General features: G+C 39.8%; 1 protein-coding gene across 6 annotated transcripts in view; it reads right to left on the reverse strand.

The window, feature by feature from the left end:
* slc8a2b (solute carrier family 8 member 2b) overlaps positions 1-22972 on the reverse strand; it is a 344572-nt gene that overhangs the window by 129298 nt on the left and 192302 nt on the right. For all 6 annotated transcript variants that reach the window (XM_061972302.1, XM_061972297.1, XM_061972298.1 and 3 more), the window contains exon 2: positions 17380-17432. In XM_061972302.1, the coding sequence (XP_061828286.1) occupies positions 17380-17432 (53 nt within the window). The remainder of the gene's footprint in view (positions 1-17379; positions 17433-22972) is intronic.

The following is a 22972-nucleotide window of genomic DNA, read 5'->3' on the forward strand; positions in this document are numbered from 1 at the left end:
ACACGGGGCGGCTTATAGGTGGACAAAGTTTTGAAATATGCCGTTCATTGAAGGCGCGGCTTATAACCCAGGGCGGCTTATGGTGCGGAAAATACGGTAAGTTGTTTTTTGAACTGGAAAATTGCCCAGTTTTCCCAAAATTCCAGGAATTCCGTAATAGCATTTGTCAATTCAACATGTTACTACTTCAACATTTCTAGACCGATTTGAAAAATTTCAACACCAACCATTTCAACTCATTCAAGTTTTTTTTATTACCATTTAAAAAAAAAATTCTCCCTTTCCCGAAATTCCCCAATTTTTGGGAAATTCCCATTTAAATCAATGGAACATCCTTCAAAGTTCCACAATTCCCACATTTTTCATCTGATTCAAACTGTTCCAACTTCAAAATGTTCAGCCTGTTTAGGAATTGTGTGCTCGACTTCAACAATTCTAAAAAAAAATCCAGGATTTCAGTTCAACTTCAGCATTGGAGCATTCATTCATTCATTGAATGGCTATATGAAAAAAACGTAAGTGCAGCCTTTCTCCCACTTCAGCGCTGAAAAAAAGGTGGATTCTGTTGTAGATGCATTATGAACTGTGTCGAGGATGACTAATCTTCTTGTTATGGGACATTCATCCTCTGCTATTGCCATTTCTAATACAAAGTAGTGTAAAGTTCTTACTTATATCTGTCAGTAAACTCGCCATGAAAGCGCTAAAACATACCGGCGTAGTGAGTTGCCATTATTCACCCAAGGAACTTTAGTTATTAAAATTCCGGTCGGACGTTTTTTCACAGGACACATTTTCTGTGTGGTTGTTTCCGGATGAGGAGATGCTGCTCCGTTATTGATTGAAGTAAAGTCTGCATGTCATTAAAACTGTTAGCTCCATCTTTTGACACTTCTTCCACTCCCGTCCTTGCACGCTACACCGCTACAACAAAGATGACGGGGAGAAGACGCTGCCGAAGGTGAGCTACGTAAATAAGACCGCCCACAAAACGGCGCATCCGGAAGCGACTGTCAGAAAGCGGCTTGAAGATGATCTGTAAAACATCATCTATGCAACATTTTGAACAAAGAACCACCATTACATGTTATGTAGACCACAAGGAAGTGTTTTCAATGTTGAAAAAAAAAATAATAATACGACTCCTTTATTGCGCCCTATAATCCGGTGCGCCCTATGGTCCGGAAAATACGGTAGATATATATATATATATATATATATATATATATATATATATATATATATATATAAATATATAAATATATATATATAAATATATAAATATATATATAAAATATATATATATATATATATATATATATATATGTCTTAATAAGGTTATCCAAAAAATAGTGCTCGATACCGTAGTAGAGCGCAATATATGTATGTGTGGGGAAAAAAAATCACAAGACTATTTCATCTCTACAGGCCTGTTTCATGAGGGGGGTACCCTCAATCGTCAGGAGATTTTAATGGGAGCATTCGCATACCATGGTTTATATAGGGCACAGAGTGGGTGGGTACAGGCTGGCCTAGGGGCGTGGTGATTGGTTCATGTGTTACCTAGGAGGTGTTTCCGTCTATGGCGGCATGTTGTTACAATTTCGCTGCGCTTGTTGAGGGATGACAGGTCTGGACGGTAGATAATAAACAGTTTCTCTTTCAAGCATAGGTTGCATCTTTTATTACCACTATTGTAAGGTGTGCTGGATGCAAGAATTTGCCATGTTATTGAATATTCAACATTGTCGTCGACCCCCAGTCAGAACGACTCCAAAACCAACAAAGCATGTAACTGTCGAAAGAAACCTGATTGCCCCCTCAACGGGGGATGCTTACAAACATCAGTTGTCTACCAATCTAAGGTAATACGCAAGGACATTAACACATCCGACACATATGTAGGATTAACCGAGGGTGAATTCAAAACCAGATGGAACAACCACAAGGCTTCTTTCAGGAACAAAAACCTGCGAAATACCACAGAACTCAGCAAACTCATTTGGGACCTCAAAGACAATAATGTTGAATATTCAATAACATGGCAAATTCTTGCATCCAGCACACCTTACAATAGTGGTAATAAAAGATGCAACCTATGCTTGAAAGAGAAACTGTTTATATAGGGCACAGAGCGGGTAGGTACAGGCTGGCGAAGGGGCGTGGTGATTGGCTCATGTGTTACCTAGGAGGTGTTTCCGTCTGTGACGGCATGCTGATACAATTTCGCTGCGCTTGTTGAGGGATGACAGGTCTGGACGGTATATAATAAACAGTTTCTCTTTCAAGCATAGGTTGCATCTTTTATTACCACTATTGTAAGGTGTGCTGGATGCAAGAATTTGTCATGTTATTGAATATTCAACATTATTGTCTTTGAGGTCCCAAATGTGTTTGCTGAGTTCTGTAGTATTCCGCAGGTTTTGGTTCCTGAAAGAAGCCTTGTGATTGTTCCATCTGGTTTTGAACTCTCCCTCGGTTAATCCGACATATGTGTTGGATGTGTTAATGTCCTTGCGTGTTACCTTTGATTGGTAAACGACTGATGTTTGTAAGCACCCCCCGTTGAGAGGGCAATCAGGTTTCTTGCGGCAGTTGCAGCCTTTGTTGGTTTTGGAGTCACTCTGTGTGGGGGCAGACGGCTCATTTGCAATTGCTTTGTTGTGGCCAATCACCACGCCCCTACGCCAGCCTGTACCTACCCACTCTGTGCCCTATATAAACCATGGTATGTGAATGCTTCTATTAAAATCTCCTGATGATTGAGGGAACCCCTCATGAAACAGGCCTGTAGAGATGAAGTAGTCTTGTGATTTTTCCCACACATACATATATATATATATATATATATATATATATATATATATATATATATATATATATATATATATATATATATATATATATATATATACCGTATTTTCCGCACTATTAGCCGCACCTAAAAACCACAAATTTACTCAAAAGCTGACAGTGCGGCTTATAACCCGGTGCGCTTTATATATGGATTAATATTAAGATTCATTTTCATAAAGTTTCAGTCTCGCAACTACGGTAAACAGCCGCCATCTTTTTTCCCCGTAGAAGAGGAAGTGCTTCTTCTTCTACGCAAGCAACCGCCAAGGTAAGCACCCGCCCCCATAGAACAGGAAGCGCTTCTTCTTCTACTGTAAGCAACCACCCGCCCGCGTAGAAGAAGAAAAAGCGCGCGGATATTACCGTACGTTTCATTTCCTTTGTGTGTTTACATCTGTAAAGACCACAAAATGGCTCCTACTAAGCGACAGGGATCCGGTTCATGAAAAGACGCAATCTCTCCATCCGCACACGGATTACTATTTCACAGCAACTGCCTAAAGACTTTCAAGAAAAGCTGGCTACTTTCCGTGCATATTGTAAAAACAAGATAGCTGAAAAAAAGATCCGGCCAGAGAACATTATCAACATGGACGAGGTTCCACTGACTTTTGATATTCCTGTGAACCGCACTGTGGATACAACGGGAGCACGTACGGTGAATATTCGCACCACAGGGAATGAGAAGTCATCCTTCACTGTGGTTCTAGCTTGCCATGCTAATGGCCAGAAACTTCCACCCATGGTGATATTCAAAAGGAAGACCTTGCCAAAAGAGACCTTTCCAGCCGGCGTCATCATAAAAGCTAACTCGAAGGGATGGATGAAGAAAAGATGAGCGAGTGGTTAAGGTAAGTTTAAGTTTACGCGAAGAGGCCGGGTGGCTTTTTTCACGCAGCTCCGTCCATGTTGATATACGACTCCATGCGCGCCCACATCACGCTGGTTTTTAATATATTATTAAAGTTTGACTGACCTATTTGACTGTTTTTTTGACATTCCTTTAGCGCAGTTAGATGCGGCTTACAACACAGGGTTGGCTTATAGGTGGACAAAGTTTTGAAATATGCCGTTCATTGAAGGCGCGGCTTATAACCCAGGGCGCCTTATGGTGCGGAAAATACGGTATATATAATTTGCTTTTTTCCCATTACATTACGTCTTTTTATGCTTTTTTCTTGTATTATTACAGTTTTTTTTTTCGTTTTTTTTTCCCGACAACATGTTACGGGCCAACAAAACTCAAGCTGCGGGCCACAAATGGCTCCCGGGCCGCGCTTTGGACACCCCTACTCTAAGGCGTTCATCTTTCTGTTTAGAGTTTATAACAACTAAGAATCAACAAGACCAACTTCTGAACCCCGCCCCTAATAATCAGGCCCTCACACCGTCTGCTATTAAAAATTCTGGCCCTTGGATACATTTAATTAAGGGCCCCTGCTCTCGTGTAATGGACGCACCTCTTCTTCCTGCTTCACACGCCATATGCACACTGTGTGTTGTGTTGGGTTTGTGTGTGTGTGTGTGTGTGTGTGTGTGTGTGTGTGTGTGTTCGCTCTCCATGTGTTCCATGTGATCAGTAGCATTCATTAGGCTCCGACGCCAGCTGGCGGCGTTCTGGTGACGAGAGCAACGACTTGTGTGTCTCAGATATGAACACAAGGTGTGTCTCAAGAGGACGCCACTGATGAAGCCCAGCTGGCGGGCATGTTCGGGTTCGGACCACGTGCACGAGTGGGAGAAAAACAACAACAACCTGCGGTGCACGTTTGCTTGACAAGACCATCTGCTGCTCTCTGATGTGTCTCCTTGATAGTCAGTCAACAGGTTTCTGATCTGTACACCATTTTGAGATGCGTTAAGTCTGCTGACGCACACTGGAGGATGGTCGCCGTGGTTACCGCGACGATCCCCCAGCTGTGTCAGACGTCGGCGTGAAGGAATCACTGATGAGATCATTATCTAAAAAGATGCAAACACGATTGATCTCCGATTGGAGCCTTTAGAGCAGGGGTGTCAAACTCTCTTTAATTGAGGGCCACCTCGCAATTATGACTGCCCTCTGAGGGCCACATGTGACAGAGAATAATAATTGAGTTTGCCGATGCATTTTGATTATATATATATATATATATATATAGATATATATATTCATATTAGGGCTGTCAAGTGATAAATTTTTTGAATCAGATTAATCACACTCTACTTCTGTGATTAATCATGATTAATCACAGGTTACTATTTGCTTGCATGAATAACATTTTCTTTAAAAAACACCGTAATATTTGGATACAAATGCAATTCTGTAGTCAGCATGTCATACGGGAACCTTTACTCAATATTTTACTGAACTGCGAGTCAAATTATTTATAGACTTGCAGTGTGTATATAAAACATATTACATATTTTTATGAAGGTGTCTGTTACTACATTATATATATACTTGCAGTGTGTATATAAAACATATTACATATTGTTATGAAGGTGTCTGTTACTACATTATATATATACTTGCAGTGTGTATATAAAACATATTACATATTGTTATGAAGCTGTCTGTTACTACATTATATTTACAAATATACTTGCAGTGTGTATATAAAACATATTACATATTGTTATGAAGGTGTCTGTTACTACATTATATATACACTTGCAGTGTGTATATAAAACATATTACATATTTTTATGAAGGTGTCTGTTACTACATTATATATACACTTGCAGTGTGTATATAAAACATATTACATATTGTTATGAAGGTGTCTGTTACTACATTATATATATACTTGCAGTGTGTATATTGTACATATTACATATTGTTATAAAGGTGTCTGTTACTACATTATATATATACTTGCAGTGTGTAAATAAAACATATTACATATTGTTATGAAGCTGTCTGTTACTACATTATATATATATATACTTGCAGTGTGTTTATAAAACATATTACATATTGTTATAAAGGTGTCTGTTACTACATTATATATATACTTGCAGTGTGTATATAAAACATATTACATATTGTTATGAAGGTGTCTGTTACTACATTATATATATACTTGCAGTGTGTATACAAAACATATTACATATTGTTATGAAGGTGTCTGTTACTACATTATATATATACTTGCAGTGTGTATATAAAACATATTACATATTTTTATGAAGGTGTCTCTTACTACATTATATATATACTTGCAGTGTGTATATAAAACACATTACATATTGTTATGAAGGTGTCTGTTACTACATTATATATATACTTGCAGTGTGTATATTGTACATATTACATATTGTTATAAAGGTGTCTGTTACTACATTATATATATATACTTGCAGTGTGTATATTGTACATATTACATATTGTTATGAAGGTGTCTGTTACTACATTATATATATACTTGCAGTGTGTTTAAAAAACATATTACATATTGTTATAAAGGTGTCTCTTACTACATTATATATGTATACTTGCAGTGTGTATATAAAACATATTACATATTGTTATGAAGGTGTCTGTTACTACATTATATATATACTTGCAGTGTGTATATTGTACATATTACATATTGTTATAAAGGTGTCTGTTACTACATTATATATATACTTGCAGTGTGTATACAAAACATATTACATATTGTTATGAAGGTGTCTGTTACTACATTATATATATACTTGCAGTGTGTATATAAAACATATTACATATTTTTATGAAGGTGTCTCTTACTACATTATATATATACTTGCAGTGTGTATATAAAACACATTACATATTGTTATGAAGGTGTCTGTTACTACATTATATATATACTTGCAGTGTGTATATTGTACATATTACATATTGTTATAAAGGTGTCTGTTACTACATTATATATATACTTGCAGTGTGTTTATAAAACATATTACATATTGTTATGAAGGTGTCTGTTACTACATTATATATATACTTGCAGTGTGTGTATAAAACATATTACATATTGTTATAAAGGTGTCTGTTACTACATTATATATATACTTGCAGTGTGTATACAAAACATATTACATATTGTTATGAAGGTGTCTGTTACTACATTATATATATACTTGCAGTGTGTATATAAAACACATTACATATTGTTATAAAGGTGTCTGTTACTACATTATATATATATACTTGCAGTGTGTATATAAAACATATTACATATTGTTATGAAGGTGTCTGTTACTGCATTATATATACACTTGCAGTGTGTATATAAAACATATTACATATTGTTATAAAGGTGTCTGTTACTACATTATATATATACTTGCAGTGTGTATATAAAACATATTACATATTGTTATAAAGGTGTCTGTTACTACATTATATATATACTTGCAGTGTGTATATAAAACATATTACATATTGTTATAAAGGTGTCTGTTACTACATTATATATATACTTGCAGTGTGTATATAAAACATATTACATATTGTTATGAAGGTGTCTGTTACTACATTATATATATACTTGCAGTGTGTATATAAAACATATTACATATTGTTATGAAGGTGTCTGTTACTACATTATATATATACTTGCAGTGTGTATATAAAACATATTACATACTGTTATGAAGGTGTCTGTTACGACATTATATATATATACTTGCAGTGTGTATATAAAACATATTACATATTGTTATGAGGGTGTCTGTTACTACATTATATATATACTTGCAGTGTGTATATGAAACACATTACATATTGTTATAAAGGTGTCTGTTACTACATTTTATATATATATATATATATACTTGCAGTGTGTATATAAAACATATTACATATTGTTATGAAGGTGTCTGTTACTACATTATATATACAAATATACTTGCAGTGTGTATATAAAACATATTACCTATTGTTATAAAGGTGTCTGTTACTACATTATATATACACTTGCAGTGTGTATATAAAACGTTGATGGAGGGTTTTGAAGTTGTCTTACAGGCTTTGAAGGCTACAACTGTGACTTCCATTAACTGCATCTTCCAAGCGTTTTTTTAAAAATCATCTTTAAAATCCTGTTCTTGTCTCTCATAATGATTGTGAACGATAGGTAAAATACCAAAAAAAAAAAGTGCAGTTCCCCTTTAAGAAACTTCTCTATGACTTTAGCTCCAGACTTCTTCTGTTTGTTTGACATTGTCATTACTGCCACAAGTGGCGGAAAAGTGTATTACAACTGAGTACCGCTGCCACAGCTGAGGAACAGATATATTTGGCGCCTCGCGCATACTTGCCAACCCTCCCGGATTTTCCGGGAGACTCCCGAAATTCAGCGCCTCTCCCGAAAACCTCCCGGGACAAATTTTCTTCCGAAAATCTCCCGAAATTCAGGCGGAGCTGGAGGCCACGCCCCCTCTAGCTCCATGCGGACCTGAGTGACGTGTTGACAGCCTGTTCACACGTCCGCTTTCTCACAATATAAACAGCTAATGATGGAGGGCGAGTTCTTGGTTTCTTATGTGGGTTTATTGTTAGGCAGTTTCATTAACGTCCTCCCAGCGCGGCAACAACACACAACAACAGCAGTCAAGTTTTCGTCTACCGTAAAGCAGTTCGTCTGCCGTAAACAGCAATGTTGTGACACTTTTAAACAGGACAATACTGCCATCTACTGTACATGCATATGTGACCCACCCATAATGTGTCACATTTTTGTGTTGATTTATTTATTTTATTTTGTGGTTTGAATTCGTTTTTGGAGCTGTCATTACCCATTTATCAGTATTCACATTGGTCAGTAGGGGACAGTAGGGCGTTTCTTCCCAATTGAATGCCATCACCTGCAGACCGGAAGTGTCTTGTCATTCTGATGAGAGCGACCAGTCTGTGAACAATTGAAACGTCCTGTGTGCTTTTTCCTCCTGTATAACAGGTTAGTTTTGGTGAATCAACTCACTGAATAATATCCATGTGATCTTTATAAGTTTAAGTACACATTCTGATGGTGGAGCCTAACTCTAAAGTGTGAGATGTAGTTTGTATTTGTGAATGAATCCAGTGCACAGCTGCAGTAATCAATACAAAAAGGCAACGTGAGTGCGCAATGTTTATATAGGAACTTCTGATCCTAATTCAGACTCCCAAATTAGAGCTCCCGTTTTCTTATTGATTTTATAATGTATATTTGTATAATGTGTGTGTTCTGAAATAGTGACAGAGAATAGAACAAGGATGGACAATTCAACCCTTAACTCAACAATGAGTAGATGAGTGTTATGTGTGTGTATATGTGTAAATAAATGATCACTGAAATTCAAGTATTTCTTTTATTTATATATATATATATATAGCTAGAATTCACTGAAAGTCAAGTATTTCTTATATATATATATCTTACCCACGCCCCCAACCACGCCCCCCCGTCCCACCCCCGACCACGCCCCACGCCCCCCACGCCCCACCTCCCGAAATCGGAGGTCTCAAGGTTGGCAAGTATGGCCTCGCGGTCCAACTATGGTTAAAAAACACTGGTATAGCTCACAAAGAAAACGAGTGCAACATCTAACAATATAACTCATTAATAATAAATAGATTTAATTTATAAGAGTAAGCCGAGGGACAATAAAAAACGAGCTGAATGTGGAAACTGGCCCCTGGACATACTGTACAGTATATTACTTTGAACGTCCCTGTCATAAAGTGAAATTAGACTATGCGAACCACAATAGCAACGATAAACAAACACATTGTTCAAGATGTTTTTGTATTCATCTTGTGGAGTTGGAACATTATCAAAAACATTAATAACATATTTAGCACAATTCAGGATGGCGGTGCACGTCATATTGTGGTCTAAAATGATGGTCACATGACAATGTGTGTGCGCTTGTGCCTGTGCAAGCGTGTTTATTCCCTATTGCCTTTTTCGTCTCTCTCTACCCTTTCGGTCTGGATCCTGTTTTCTCGCGGGGGAACTCGGAAAGCAAACAGCACTTTGACAATAACACGCTGCTGCATCAATTATTTGGTGCTCGCACACACGCACACGCACGCGCACCTATACCTTCCATCGTGACACAGCTGAGTTGTCATGGAGACGGCGAGGGACACTTTGGCATACTTGCCAACCTTGAGACCTCCGATTTAGGGAGATTGGGGGGGGGGGTCTTGAGGTGGGCGAGGTCGGGGTGAGAAGGAGTATATTTATAGCTAGAATTCACTGAAATTCAAGTATTTCTTAAATATACATATATATATATATATATATATATATATATATATATATATATATATATATATATACACTGTATATATATATATATATATATATATATATATATACATATATACATACATATATATATATATATATACATACATATATATATATATATACATACATACATACATACATACATATATGTATGTATGTATGTATGTATATATATATATATATATATATGTGTGTATATATATATATGTATGTATGTATGTATGTATATATATATATATATATATATATATATATATATATATATATATATATATATATATATATATATATATAAATAAATAAATAAAATAAATACTTGAATTTCAGAGTTCATTTATTCACACATATATACACACATGACACTCCTCTACTCATTGTTGTATTTGAAGTGCAATGCTTTGCAGCCAGTAGCACAGCCGTTGAAGGAGCATAGGTATGGGCAGCATCTGTGTAATTTAATTAGCAGGAAAGGAGTGAGTTTAGGGTTGAATTGTCCATCCTCGTTCTATTCTCTGTCACTATCTTTCTAACCATGCTGAACACCCTCTCTGATGATGCATTGCTGTGTGGCACGCACAAAAGTGCCTTCATCAAATGCACAAGAGTCTGGAATCTTCCATCTCTCACTTGCATACCCCTACCCCTTCTAGCTGTCCTGGATGAACGGAAATTCTTGTTTCCAATCATTTAGGAACTTGCAAGCGTACTTCTTCTTCTTACTCGTCGTCGCCATGACTGTCTCTTTTTCGTTCTTCTGCTTCGTCTCTGTTATGTTTTTGGACATTACTACTTGCCGTAGTTTTGAAGCAATGCATGCTGGGAATCCGGATGTTGTGTGTCAGTGTATTAACGTGCCAGCTGGAATAAACACACGCTGAGCAATAAGCTCCGTGCCTGCCTACTTTATGGGTTATAGATAAACCTATGGATAATAGAGACATATATAATAGTGTCCTTCTTGTTGTGTGTGCAGTTGCGCACTGAGCTTCAAAAGCCGTAGATGTTATAACGTGACTGGGCCGGCACGCTGTTTATAAGGAAGAAAAGCGGACGTGACGTCAGGCTGGAAATCGGGAGAAATTCGGGAGAATGGTTGTCCCGGGAGATTTTCGGGAGAGGCACTGAAATTCGGGAGTCTCCCGGAAAATTCTGGCGCGTTGGCAAGTATGCACTTTGGAAAGAAGAGTGCCCTTTTAGGCCGTTTCACATGCCCAAGGTCTGCGGTGCTCTCATTAAGTAAATAGTTTGTGCAGCAAGTGGAGCAGCGCACTGTGCCAAATGTTTATTATTGTCTAATCAATATACAGAGCGCTTAAATTACTTCCCGGTTCATATCTAATTTAGCACACTGCACTTTAAGATATTGAATATTTTCAGGCATTCCTGGGATTAGTGATCGTTGCGTACCTGGAACGTACACATTTGCACACTGCTCGGGAGGGATAACATTAAAATAGTAGCAAAACACCTCCAGGTTGCTATAAGTATCAAATTCCTGCAATGAGGGCAGTGATATATTTGCTGTAACTCGTTATCTTTAAAGGGGAACTGCACTTTTATTTGGAATTGTGTGTCATGATCCGTTGCCCGGATCATGTTTACTTTAGTTTAGTATTTCCTTAGTTGTTGATTTAGTTCTTTTTCAGCACCCTGGTTTGTTTCTTTCAGGGCGCCAGTCGGCCGTCCCACGGCGCCGCCATCTTCGTCGTCTCCAGCCGGCCGTCCCACGGCGAAGGTTCTTGTCCTGCAGTTGCCTCCGCGACCTCCAGCTTGCCGGCCGCAGAAGCGGCCCTCAGGCGCCCGCACACGGCTCCCTCGTTGGCCAAGAGTGTGGCCAATTCATGGACGCCCTTCACACCAGCAGCAGCGACGACCATGACTTCGGTGTCGGACTCATGGGCTGTTGAGGTTCTGGCGCCACTCACGTCCGCCTTCTTGTCGGCCAAAGATGTGGCCAGTACATGTACGCCCACCTCGGCAGCTCGTTTGACTCGTCGCTGCCCTCTATCTCGTCCCAGATGGATTCGGGGAAACTTGGCCTGGCGGCCCACCACCAAGTCCTCCCTCCGCCCTCTCGTGACTTCGGACTTTTTCGTTTTTTTGGGAGGAGACGTCTGGAATCCGTCCCTTAAGGGGGGGTACTGTCATGATCCGTTGCCTGGATCATGTTTAGTTTCGTTTAGTATTTCCTTAGTTGTTGATTTAGTTCTGGGTCTGCACCCTGGTTTGTTTCTTTGTTGCCATGAGTGCTGATTATTGTCACCTGCCTCTGATTAGTGGTCAGGACGCTCACCTGCTTTTTGATCTTTTTTCATATATTAGGCGCACCGAATTTTAGAGCGCATTAAAGGGGTCATATTATTATTATTTTTTTCGACATTTAAAACACTTCCTTGTGGTCTACATAACATGTAATGGTGGTTCTTTTCTCACAGTGTTGCTTAGCTTATGTTTTACAAATCATCTTCTGACAGTCGCTTCCGAATGTGCCGTTTTGTGGGCGGTCTTATTTACGTGGCTCACCTTCAGCAGCGTCTTCTCCCCGAATCAGTGGCCTAGTGGTTAGAGTGTCCGCCCTGAGATCGGTAGGTTGTGGGTTCAAACCCCGGCCGAGTCATACCAAAGACTATAAAAATGGGACCCATTTCCTCCCTGCTTGTCACTCAGCATCAAGGGTTGGAATTGGGGGTTAAATCACCAAAAATGATTCCCGGGCGCGGCCACCGCTGCTGCCCACTGCTCCCCTCACCTCCCAGGGGGTGATCAAGGGTGATGGGTCAAATGCAGAGAATAATTTCGCCACACCTAGTGTGTGTGTGACAATCATTGGTACTTTAACTTTTTAACTTTAACTTTGTTGTAGCGGTGTAGCATGCAAGGATGGGATTGGAAGAAGTGTGAAAAGACGGAGCTAACTGTTTTAATGACATTCAGTCTTTACTTAAATCAATAACGGAGCAGCATCTCCTCATCCGGAAACAACAACACAAAAAATGTGTCCCGTGAAAAACCCTACAACCGGAACTCTAATAACTAAAGTTCCTTGGGTGAATAATGTAAACTCACTACACCGGTATGTTTTAGCGCTTTTATGGCGAGTTTACTGACAGATATAAGTAAGAACTTTACACTACCGTATTTTCCGCACTATTAGCCGCACCTAAAAACCACAAATTTACTCAAAAGCTGACAGTGCGGCTTATAACCCGGTGCGCTTTATATATGGATTAATATTAAGATTCATTTTCATAAAGTTTCGGTCTCGCAACTACGGTAAACAGCCGCCATCTTTTTTCCCCGTAGAAGAGGAAGTGCTTCTTCTTCTACGCAAGCAACCGCCAAGGTAAGCACCCGCCCCCATAGAACAGGAAGCGCTTCTTCTTCTACTGTAAGCAACCACCCGCCCGCGTAGAAGAAGAAGAAGAAGCGCGCGGATATTACGTTTCATTTCCTTTGTGTGTTTACATCTGTAAAGACCACAAAATGGCTCCTACTAAGCGACAGGTTTCCGGTTCATGAAAAGACGCAATCTCTCCATCCGCACACGGACTACTATTTCACAGCAACTGCCTAAAGACTTTCAAGAAAAGCTGGCTACTTTCCGTGCATATTGTAAAAACAAGATAGCTGAAAAAAAGATCCGGCCAGAGAACATTATCAACATGGACGAGGTTCCACTGACTTTTGATATTTCTGTGAACCGCACTGTGGATACAACGGGAGCACGTACGGTGAATATTCGCACCACAGGGAATGAGAAGTCATCCTTCACTGTGGTTCTAGCTTGCCATGCTAATGGCCAGAAACTTCCACCCATGGTGATATTCAAAAGGAGGACCTTGCCAAAAGAGACCTTTCCAGCCGGCGTCATCATAAAAGCTAACTCGAAGGGATGGATGGATGAAGAAAAGATGAGCGAGTGGTTAAGGTAAGTTTACGCGAAGAGGCCGGGTGGCTTTTTTCACGCAGCTCCGTCCATGTTGATATACGACTCCATGCGCGCCCACATCACGCTGGTTTTTAATATATTATTAAAGTTTGACTGACCTATCTGACTGTTTTTTTGACATTCCTTTAGCGCAGTTAGATGCGGCTTATAACACGGGGCGGCTTATAGGTGGACAAAGTTTTGAAATATGCCGTTCATTGAAGGCGCGGCTTATAACCCAGGGCGCCTTATGGTGCGGAAAATACGGTACTTTATATTAGAAATGGCAACAGTGGAGTTTAAATGTCCCATAACAAGAAGATAGAGAAAAAGAAGAAGGTTATCGACTACAGTGTCGTCACAGACTACAAAGGCACACAATTTTTCAAAATTAATGCAGGTCCCAAATACAGATCAGCAGGTACCAGAAGGTAAGAAATGTTGCTTTTGCATAATATTGCGTAACAAAATGCCAGATAATATGCCTTACCTTATACACACACCATAATAATACTTGTATGTTGAAGCACATTAAGCGGTGCGGCTTCTTAGCTTACCAAAGTCGTACTAAAACATTTCGATAGATTTTTGAGCGCCGTGTGTAATGTTCTATATTTTCAACGGAACATTTAAAATGTTGGTGTTCTTTACTTGAGTCATATTGCCATCATAGTGCAGTCTACACGTATATCTTATGTTTGACTGCCATCTACTGGTCACACGTATCATTACACCATGTACCAAAAAAAATTGCTTCGAGGTCGGTAAGCAAAACTAGAATTATTCCGTATATTAGGCACACCGGGTTATAAGGCCCACTGTCAAGTTTTCAGGAAAAAAAAAAAGATTCTAAGTGCGCCTTATAGTCCATAAAATACGGTACACCTCGTACTTATCGTGTTTGACAAATCAAAATACATTAAAAAAAATAAAAACACGTTTATTTGTGTTCCAAAAAGGGTTGTGAAGGATGGACAAAACTCCCAAAAAGTGCAGTTAATTTTCAATTTTCCATCAGCTCCATTTGATTGTGCTCCTTTCTTGCTTCCTTACTGCATTTTGAATTGTGAAACTCACGTGGATGATCACTAATCACGTTTGACCATGTTTATATTGCTGTTCTTAGAGTTATTATTCACGTGTCTCCAGAGGTGGGTAGTAACGCGCTACATTTACTCCGTTACATCTACTTGAGTAACTTTTGGGATAAATTGTACTTCTAAGAGTAGTTTTAATGCAACATACTTTTACTTTTACTTGAGTATATTTATAGAGAAGAAACGCTACTTTTACTCCGCTACTTTTATCTACATTCAGCTCGCTACTCGCTACTAATTTTTATCGATCTGTTAATGCACGCTTTGTTTGTTTTGGTCTGTCAGACAGACCTTCAAAGTGCCTGCCTTACTGGTGACGTTTCACTCCGTTCCACCAATCAGATGCAGTCACTGGTGACGTTGGACCAATCAAACAGAGCCAGGCGGTCACATGACCTGACTTAAACAAGTTGAAAAACTTATTGGGGTGTTACCATTTAGTGGTCAATTGTACGGAATATATACTGTACTGTGCAATCTACTAATAAAAGTTTCAATCAATCAATCAATCAAAAGTGTGAAGGAAAAAAGACCCTTTTTTATTTCAACCGTACATCCCGTCAAAAGCCTAAAGACTGACTGCACAGTTCCTGTCTTCACAATAAAAGTGCCGCTCCATCGCGCCTGCGCTTTCAAAACAAGAGTCTCCGAAAGCCGGCGCAAACAAGCTAGCAAGCTACGGAGTTTGCCGCCAATGTATTTCTTGTAAAGTGTATAAAAACGAATATGGAAGCTGGACAAATAAGATGCCAAAAACCAACCACTTTCATGTGGTATTAGACAGAAAGGAGGAACTTTTTTTCTCCTCCATTTGAAAACGTGGACGCTATCAGCACTACTATCTGATTACAATCAACGCAAGTCATCAGAATCAGGTAATACACCAACTTATATTCTTGTCTTCATGAAAGAAAGGAATCTATATGTGTTAAACATGCATGTATATTCATTAAAACACCTTTAACATGTAAACAAAAACGGCAAAATAAATAAATATAAATTATATACTGTATATATATATATATATATATATATATATATATATATATATATATATATATATATATATATATATATATATATAATGTTTGTGTATGTTACTCATCAGTTACTCAGTACTTGAGTAGTTTTTTCACAACATACTTTTTACTTTTACTCAAGTAAATATTTGGGTGACTACTCCTTACTTTTACTTGAGTAATAAATCTCTAAAGTAACAGTACTCTTACTTGAGTACAATTTCTGGCTACTCTACCCACCTCTGCGTGTCTCAACATCTCAGCAACAAGTAAAGCAGAATCATTTGAGCTATTCAGTTCATCTTTTCCACTGCATCTCAAATAGGAAGATTATAATTCATCACAAAGAATGTGACATGTTTGCGGGAAGAGCATTTGTAGATTAGACCAAGACAAGTGATCGGTGCCTTTCAAATACATTAAACAATGATCGTCTATTTGCACACACACACACACACACACACACACACACACACACACACACACACACACACACACACACACACACACACACACACACACACAAACCAACAACCCTAGTTCACTAATGGCCCCCTACAATGGTCATTTATCACACTTTGGCTGGCCTGCTCCAGGACATAATGAGCCATTATTGTTACTTTTACCCACAATGCATTGCTCTGGCCCTTCAAGCCACTGGCCTCCTGCACACTGCTGGTTTTGAACACATCGGCTCTCCCCCACCGCGTGTGTCATTCTTTCAATCACGTCAATGCGGGATGGCTCGGCGATGTGCGATGGATCTGCGCGCGCGGACCGTCATTGTGTGACTAGCACGGGGCCGAAAGCTCCATTTGTCTGGCTCTGGATCGGCAATCAGAAAAGCGAGCACCTTGTTCAGTTCGACACCGCTTTTTTTGGCAACCTTCAGTTGAGGTACCAAGCGCTGGGGTAGGGTTTGCTTAAGGGAAAGAGCTAGAAAAAGAAGTGTGTTGATTGGTGGACACCTCACATATCATCCGACCTGTGATACTGCTCCTAGTTCATCCATCCCTTTCTTCCTGAGGCGTTCCCAGTTCCAACGTGTCCTGGGTGTTCCCCGGGGCCTCCCACCGATCAGACGTACCCAGTGAGGAGCATTCTAACCACATGCTGGAGCGACCTCATTCAGCTTCTCTCAACTCCAAGTTCCTCCCTTAAGGCAGAGCTTCTCACATCCTATCTCTAAGGGAAAAGCCCCACCACAATAAAAGGCGGTCCAAACTCACCAATCGTCTCTGCTGCTCCCTCTTCAACTCTGGTTCCACATAGAAGTTGTATTCTGCAGAGGGAAAGAACATCAAGACCTTTAGTTTTCACTCTTGTGTGCGCCTTTCCTTTGGTCTAATATTGCACAATCGCAGTTTAACCGACGTTCTCAGCAAAAATGTGACTTTTTTCACACACTTGTAAAGAACATACAGGTAAAACCCAGTAAATTAGAATATTTTGAAAAACTTGATTTATTTCAGTAATTGCATTCAAAAGGTGTAACTTGTACATTATATTTATTCATTGCACACAGACTGATGCATTCAAATGTTTATTTCATTTAATTTTGATGATTTGAAGTGGCAACAAATGAAAATCCAAAATTCCGTGCGTCACAAAATTAGAATATTGTGTAAGGCTAATACAAAAAAGGGATTTTTAGAAATGTTGGCCAACTGAAAAGTATGAAAATGAAAAATATGAGCATGTGCAATACTCAATACTTGGTTGGAGCTCCTTTTGCCTCAATTACTGCGTTAATGCGGCGTGGCATGGAGTCGATGAGTTTCTGGCACTGCTCAGGTGTTATGAGAGCCCAGGTTGCTCTGATAGTGGCCTTCAACTCTTCTGCGTTTTTGGGTCTGGCATTCTGCATCTTCCTTTTCACAATACCCCACAGATTTTCTATGGGGCTAAGGTCAGGGGAGTTGGCGGGCCAATTTAGAACAGAAATACCATTGTCCGTAAACCAGGCACGGGTAGATTTTGCGCTGTGTGCAGGCGCCAAGTCCTGTTGGAACTTGAAATCTCCATCTCCATAGAGCAGGTCAGCAGCAGGAAGCATGAAGTGCTCTAAAACTTGCTGGTAGACGGCTGCGTTGACCCTGGATCTCAGGAAACAGAGTGGACCGACACCAGCAGATGACATGGCACCCCAAACCATCACCCAACCATGCAAATTTTGCATTTCCTTTGGAAATCGAGGTCCCAGAGTCTGGAGGAAGACAGGAGAGGCACAGGATCCACGTTGCCTGAAGTCTAGTGTAAAGTTTCCACCATCAGTGATGGTTTGGGGTGCCATGTCATCTGCTGGTGTCGGTCCACTCTGTTTCCTGAGATCCAGGGTCAACGCAGCCGTCTACCAGCAAGTTTTAGAGCACTTCATGCTTCCTGCTGCTGACCTGCTCTATGGAGATGGAGATTTCAAGTTCCAACAGGACTTGGCGCCTGCACACAGCGCAAAATCTACCCGTGCCTGGTTTACGGACCATGGTATTTCTGTTCTAAATTGGCCCGCCAACTCCCCTGACCTTAACCCCATAGAAAATCTGTGGGGTATTGTGAAAAGGAAGATGCAGAATGCCAGACCCAAAAACGCAGAAGAGTTGAAGGCCACTATCAGAGCAACCTGGGCTCTCATAACACCTGAGCAGTGCCAGAAACTCATCGACTCCATGCCACGCCGCATTAACGCAGTAATTGAGGCAAAAGGAGCTCCAACCAAGTATTGAGTATTGTACATGCTCATATTTTTCATTTTCATACTTTTCAGTTGGCCAACATTTCTAAAAATCCCTTTTTTGTATTAGCCTTAAGTAATATTCTAATTTTGTGACACACGGAATTTTGGATTTTCATTTGTTGCCACTTCAAATCATCAAAATTAAATGAAATAAACATTTGAATGCATCAGTCTGTGTGCAATGAATAAATATAATGTACAAGTTACACCTTTTGAATGCAATTACTGAAATAAATCAAGTTTTTCAAAATATTCTAATTTACTGGCTTTTACCTGTAATTTCATGGCTGTCTTGAGTGTCCAATAATTTCTACAACTCTTATTTTTTTGTGAGAGAGTGATTGGAGCACATACTTGTTGGTCACAAAAAACATTCATGAAGTTTGGTTCTTTTATGAATTTATTACGGGTCTACTGAAAATGTGACCAAATCTGCTGGGTCAAAAGTATACATACAGCAATGTTAATATTTGGCTACATGTCCCTTGGCAAGTTTCACTGCAATAAGGCGCTTTTGGTAGCCATCCATATTTGATGTGAAGAAATTTGAGCCTTAAATAGGTCAACAAATTATAACAACATTGATTTTAATTAATTGTTATGTTTTGAGCATTGACAGTTAAAACAAATCTCATTAAAATTCTGAGGGATCCAAGTGTTAAAAATAAGTTTTACGTTGTTTTTTTACTTTCAACGTTTAAATCTCTAGATCAACTTCAAGATTTTATTATCTAAAAAAAAATGTGTTTGTTTATATCCATTTTTGTCACAGATAATTTAGTTTTTTTTTATGGCAAACATAAAATATGCAATATTTTTCCCAAAAAACATTTCAAATTGGAATATTTAGAATGCAGTATTTGGAGCCTTTAATAGGTCAATAATTCATAACAATATTGATGTTGATTCACTATTGCTTTCTGAGCAAAAAAACTGCCGACATGGCAGCTTTGTGTTATTTGTGTCAGGCTTGGACAGTTTGGTTGTGTTTTAGTTTTTCCTCTGTGTGTAGTATTTCCCGTCAGCGCTCTTGTTTTGGTTCTGTTTCCTGTTTGTCTCCCTGAGTGCTGTGTCCCCTGAGCTGTGGCTGATTGGCACCTGGCCACACCTGGTGTCAATCAGCCAGCTGCTATTTATACCTGCCCTACCCTCCAGTCAGTGCTGGATTATTGTCATTGTCATTGTCGCTAATACTTGTTGTCACTACTACCTGTCATAATACTTGTTGTTGTAGCTCTGTCTACTTTTGTTCACTCTGCTCATGTCATAGTTCCTTCGTGTCACAGTAAGTGTTTTTGTTTCTTGTCCACAGTTAGCTTTTGTGCTATTTTAGTTTATAGCCAAGTTTGTTCTCCGCCTTGTGCGCGCCTTTTGTTTGTACCCTTTTGTTTGTTTTTTTTGCCATAGTGTTTAATTAAATCATGTTTTCTCGCTCAATGCCTGCCGTCATCTCTGCATCTTGGGGTTCGTCACCAACAAACTCTGACAAGTTAAATTTAAAGTACCAATGATTGTCACACACACACTAGGTGTGGTGAAATTTGTCCTCTGCATTTGACCCATCCCCTTGATCACCCCCTGGGAGGTGAGGGGAGCAGTGGGCAGCAGCTGTGCCGCGCCCGGGAATCATTTTTGGTGATTTAACCCCCAATTCCAACCCTTGATGCTGAGTGCCAAGCAGGGAGGTAATGGGTCTCATTTTTATAGTCTTTGGTATGACTCGGCCAGGGTTTGAACTCACAACCTACTGATCTCAGGGCGGACACTCAAACCACTAGGCCACTGAGTAGGTACATTACAAGTGTTTTTTTAATAGCATTTTTAGAATCTGCCTCGGGGCATTAAAAAAATTAGCTGTGGGCCGCACATGTCCCGCGGGCCGCACTCTGGCTCAGGGTGGAGGACAGAGTAAAACAACTTGCACTGAGCCTAGTCTATAAAATTTGCGAAACCTCCCTGATACCGAAGTACATGTCAAACTACTTCCATAACGTAAATGACCGCCATAACTACAACACCAGGGGGAGCTCTCCTAACCACGTTAAACCCAGATTCCGATCTAACAAAGGTTAGATACCGATACCATTCTCCTTCTATGCCAGATCAATATGGAATGCACTCCCATCAGGTGTAAAAGAAAGAGCATCTCTATCCTCCTTCAAAACCGCACTAAAAGAACACCTCCAGGCAGCTACAACTCTAGCCTAACCCCCTTCCCCCACCACATCCTACTTCCCCGGATTCTAAATAATCAAATGTAAATAATCAAATGTATGTACTTGTTCTTATGCTTTCTGAGCTCACTATGTTCACTGCTCTCTGTACATATCCTACCAAGTCAGACCTACACTGTTACAATGTCCATTTCTCAGATGATATAACTGTTGATGACTAAGGTGCTGACCTAACCCCCCGCCCCAACCCCTTCCACATCCCCCGGATTGTAAATAATGTAAATAATTCAATGTATATACTCTGATGATTAACTTGTGTGATGACTGTATTATGTTGATAGTATATATTTGTACCATGAATTGATTAACGTGGACTTCCGACTTAAACAAGTTGAAAAACTTATTGGGGTGTTACCATTTAGTGGTCAATTGTACGGAATATGTACTTCACTGTGCAACCTACTAATAAAAGTTTCAATCAATCAATCAATTGGACACCTCTGGTCTACACTGCTTATGCCCTATAAGACGGCCTCACAAGAAGACTGCGTGGGTGAGGCTGGGGGACACGGGGAAGGAGGTGTGGGTTGTTGCAAAGACGTCCATGAATTAGTTGAGCAATCATTTGTAAAGAAACCACAACAACATTTGGAGAGTGTAAGAGTGTTGCAATTAGGGATCCAAATATCGGATCGGCCGCCGATATTTGCCAAAAAATGCGTATCGGCAACGCATGGGAAAATGCCGATCCACATCCAGTTTTAAAAAAAAACTCCGGTCCGTGTTTTCCAACGCACCTATTTAAATAATACATTCCACTTTTCTGCTGCTCCCTAATTTCCGTTCCGCATTTTCCAGCACACCTTCAACACATCCACAGGTCTGTGGATTCTCACGCAGTTGCTTTTAGCTGCTGGCATTACACGACAGGCTCTTCTCACTCTTTCCTGTGTCTCCCTCTCACAGACAGCGAGCGCACCTTCTTACACACGTCACATACTGTCACGACATACGTCACATACTGTCACGACATACGTCACATACGTATACGCCCTCCCCGAGCAGAGAGGTAGCATGGCTAACGTTAGCTGGGATGCTAGCGCAGCCGTGCTAGCAACGCTCCCTCTAAGGTGCGCGCCTGTGCAATTGCGCACGGCAAATAAAGTTAAAGTTAAAAAGTTAAAGTACCAATGATTGTCACACACACACTAGGTGTGGCGAAATTATTCTCTGCATTTGACCCATCACCCTTGATCACCCCCTGGGAGGTGAGGGGAGCAGTGGGCAGCAGCGGTGGCTGCGCCCGGGAATCATTTTGGTGATTTAACCCCCAATTCCAACCCTTGATGCTGAGTGCCAAGCAGGGAGGTAATGGGTCCCATTTTTAAAGTCTTTGGTATGACTCGGCCGGGATTTGAACTCCCAACCTACCGATCTCAGGATGGACACTCTAACCACTAGGCCACTGAGTAGGTTAACCACTAGGCCACTGAGTAGGTAGGTAAATCTATGCTACGCACAAAATCAAATAAAAAAATAAGCGCATAACAATTTTCGACACACGGACACGACAGAGAAAACAGTTTTCGTCATCATTGTTCAAATATTGTAACGTCTGTCGAGACGCTTATCTCCATTCGGTGCCACACGTCCACACCATCAAAATGCCGAGGCAAACATTTCCACATCAACACCGTATGAAAAAATTTGTGATTTTTTTTAGTTGTGATTTCCTTCTCTGCATGAAAGTTTAAAAGTAGCATATATTAATGCAGTATGAAGAAGAATGTTTTAATGTAGACACAAAGAATCATCATACTGCTGTGATTATATGCATCAAGTGTTCATTCAAGGCTAAGGCAAAATATCGACATATATATGGTGTATCGTGACATGGCCTTAAAATATCGCAAT

Source organism: Nerophis lumbriciformis, linkage group LG17, assembly GCF_033978685.3.
Source record: "Nerophis lumbriciformis linkage group LG17, RoL_Nlum_v2.1, whole genome shotgun sequence".
NCBI lineage: Eukaryota > Metazoa > Chordata > Actinopteri > Syngnathiformes > Syngnathidae > Nerophis > Nerophis lumbriciformis.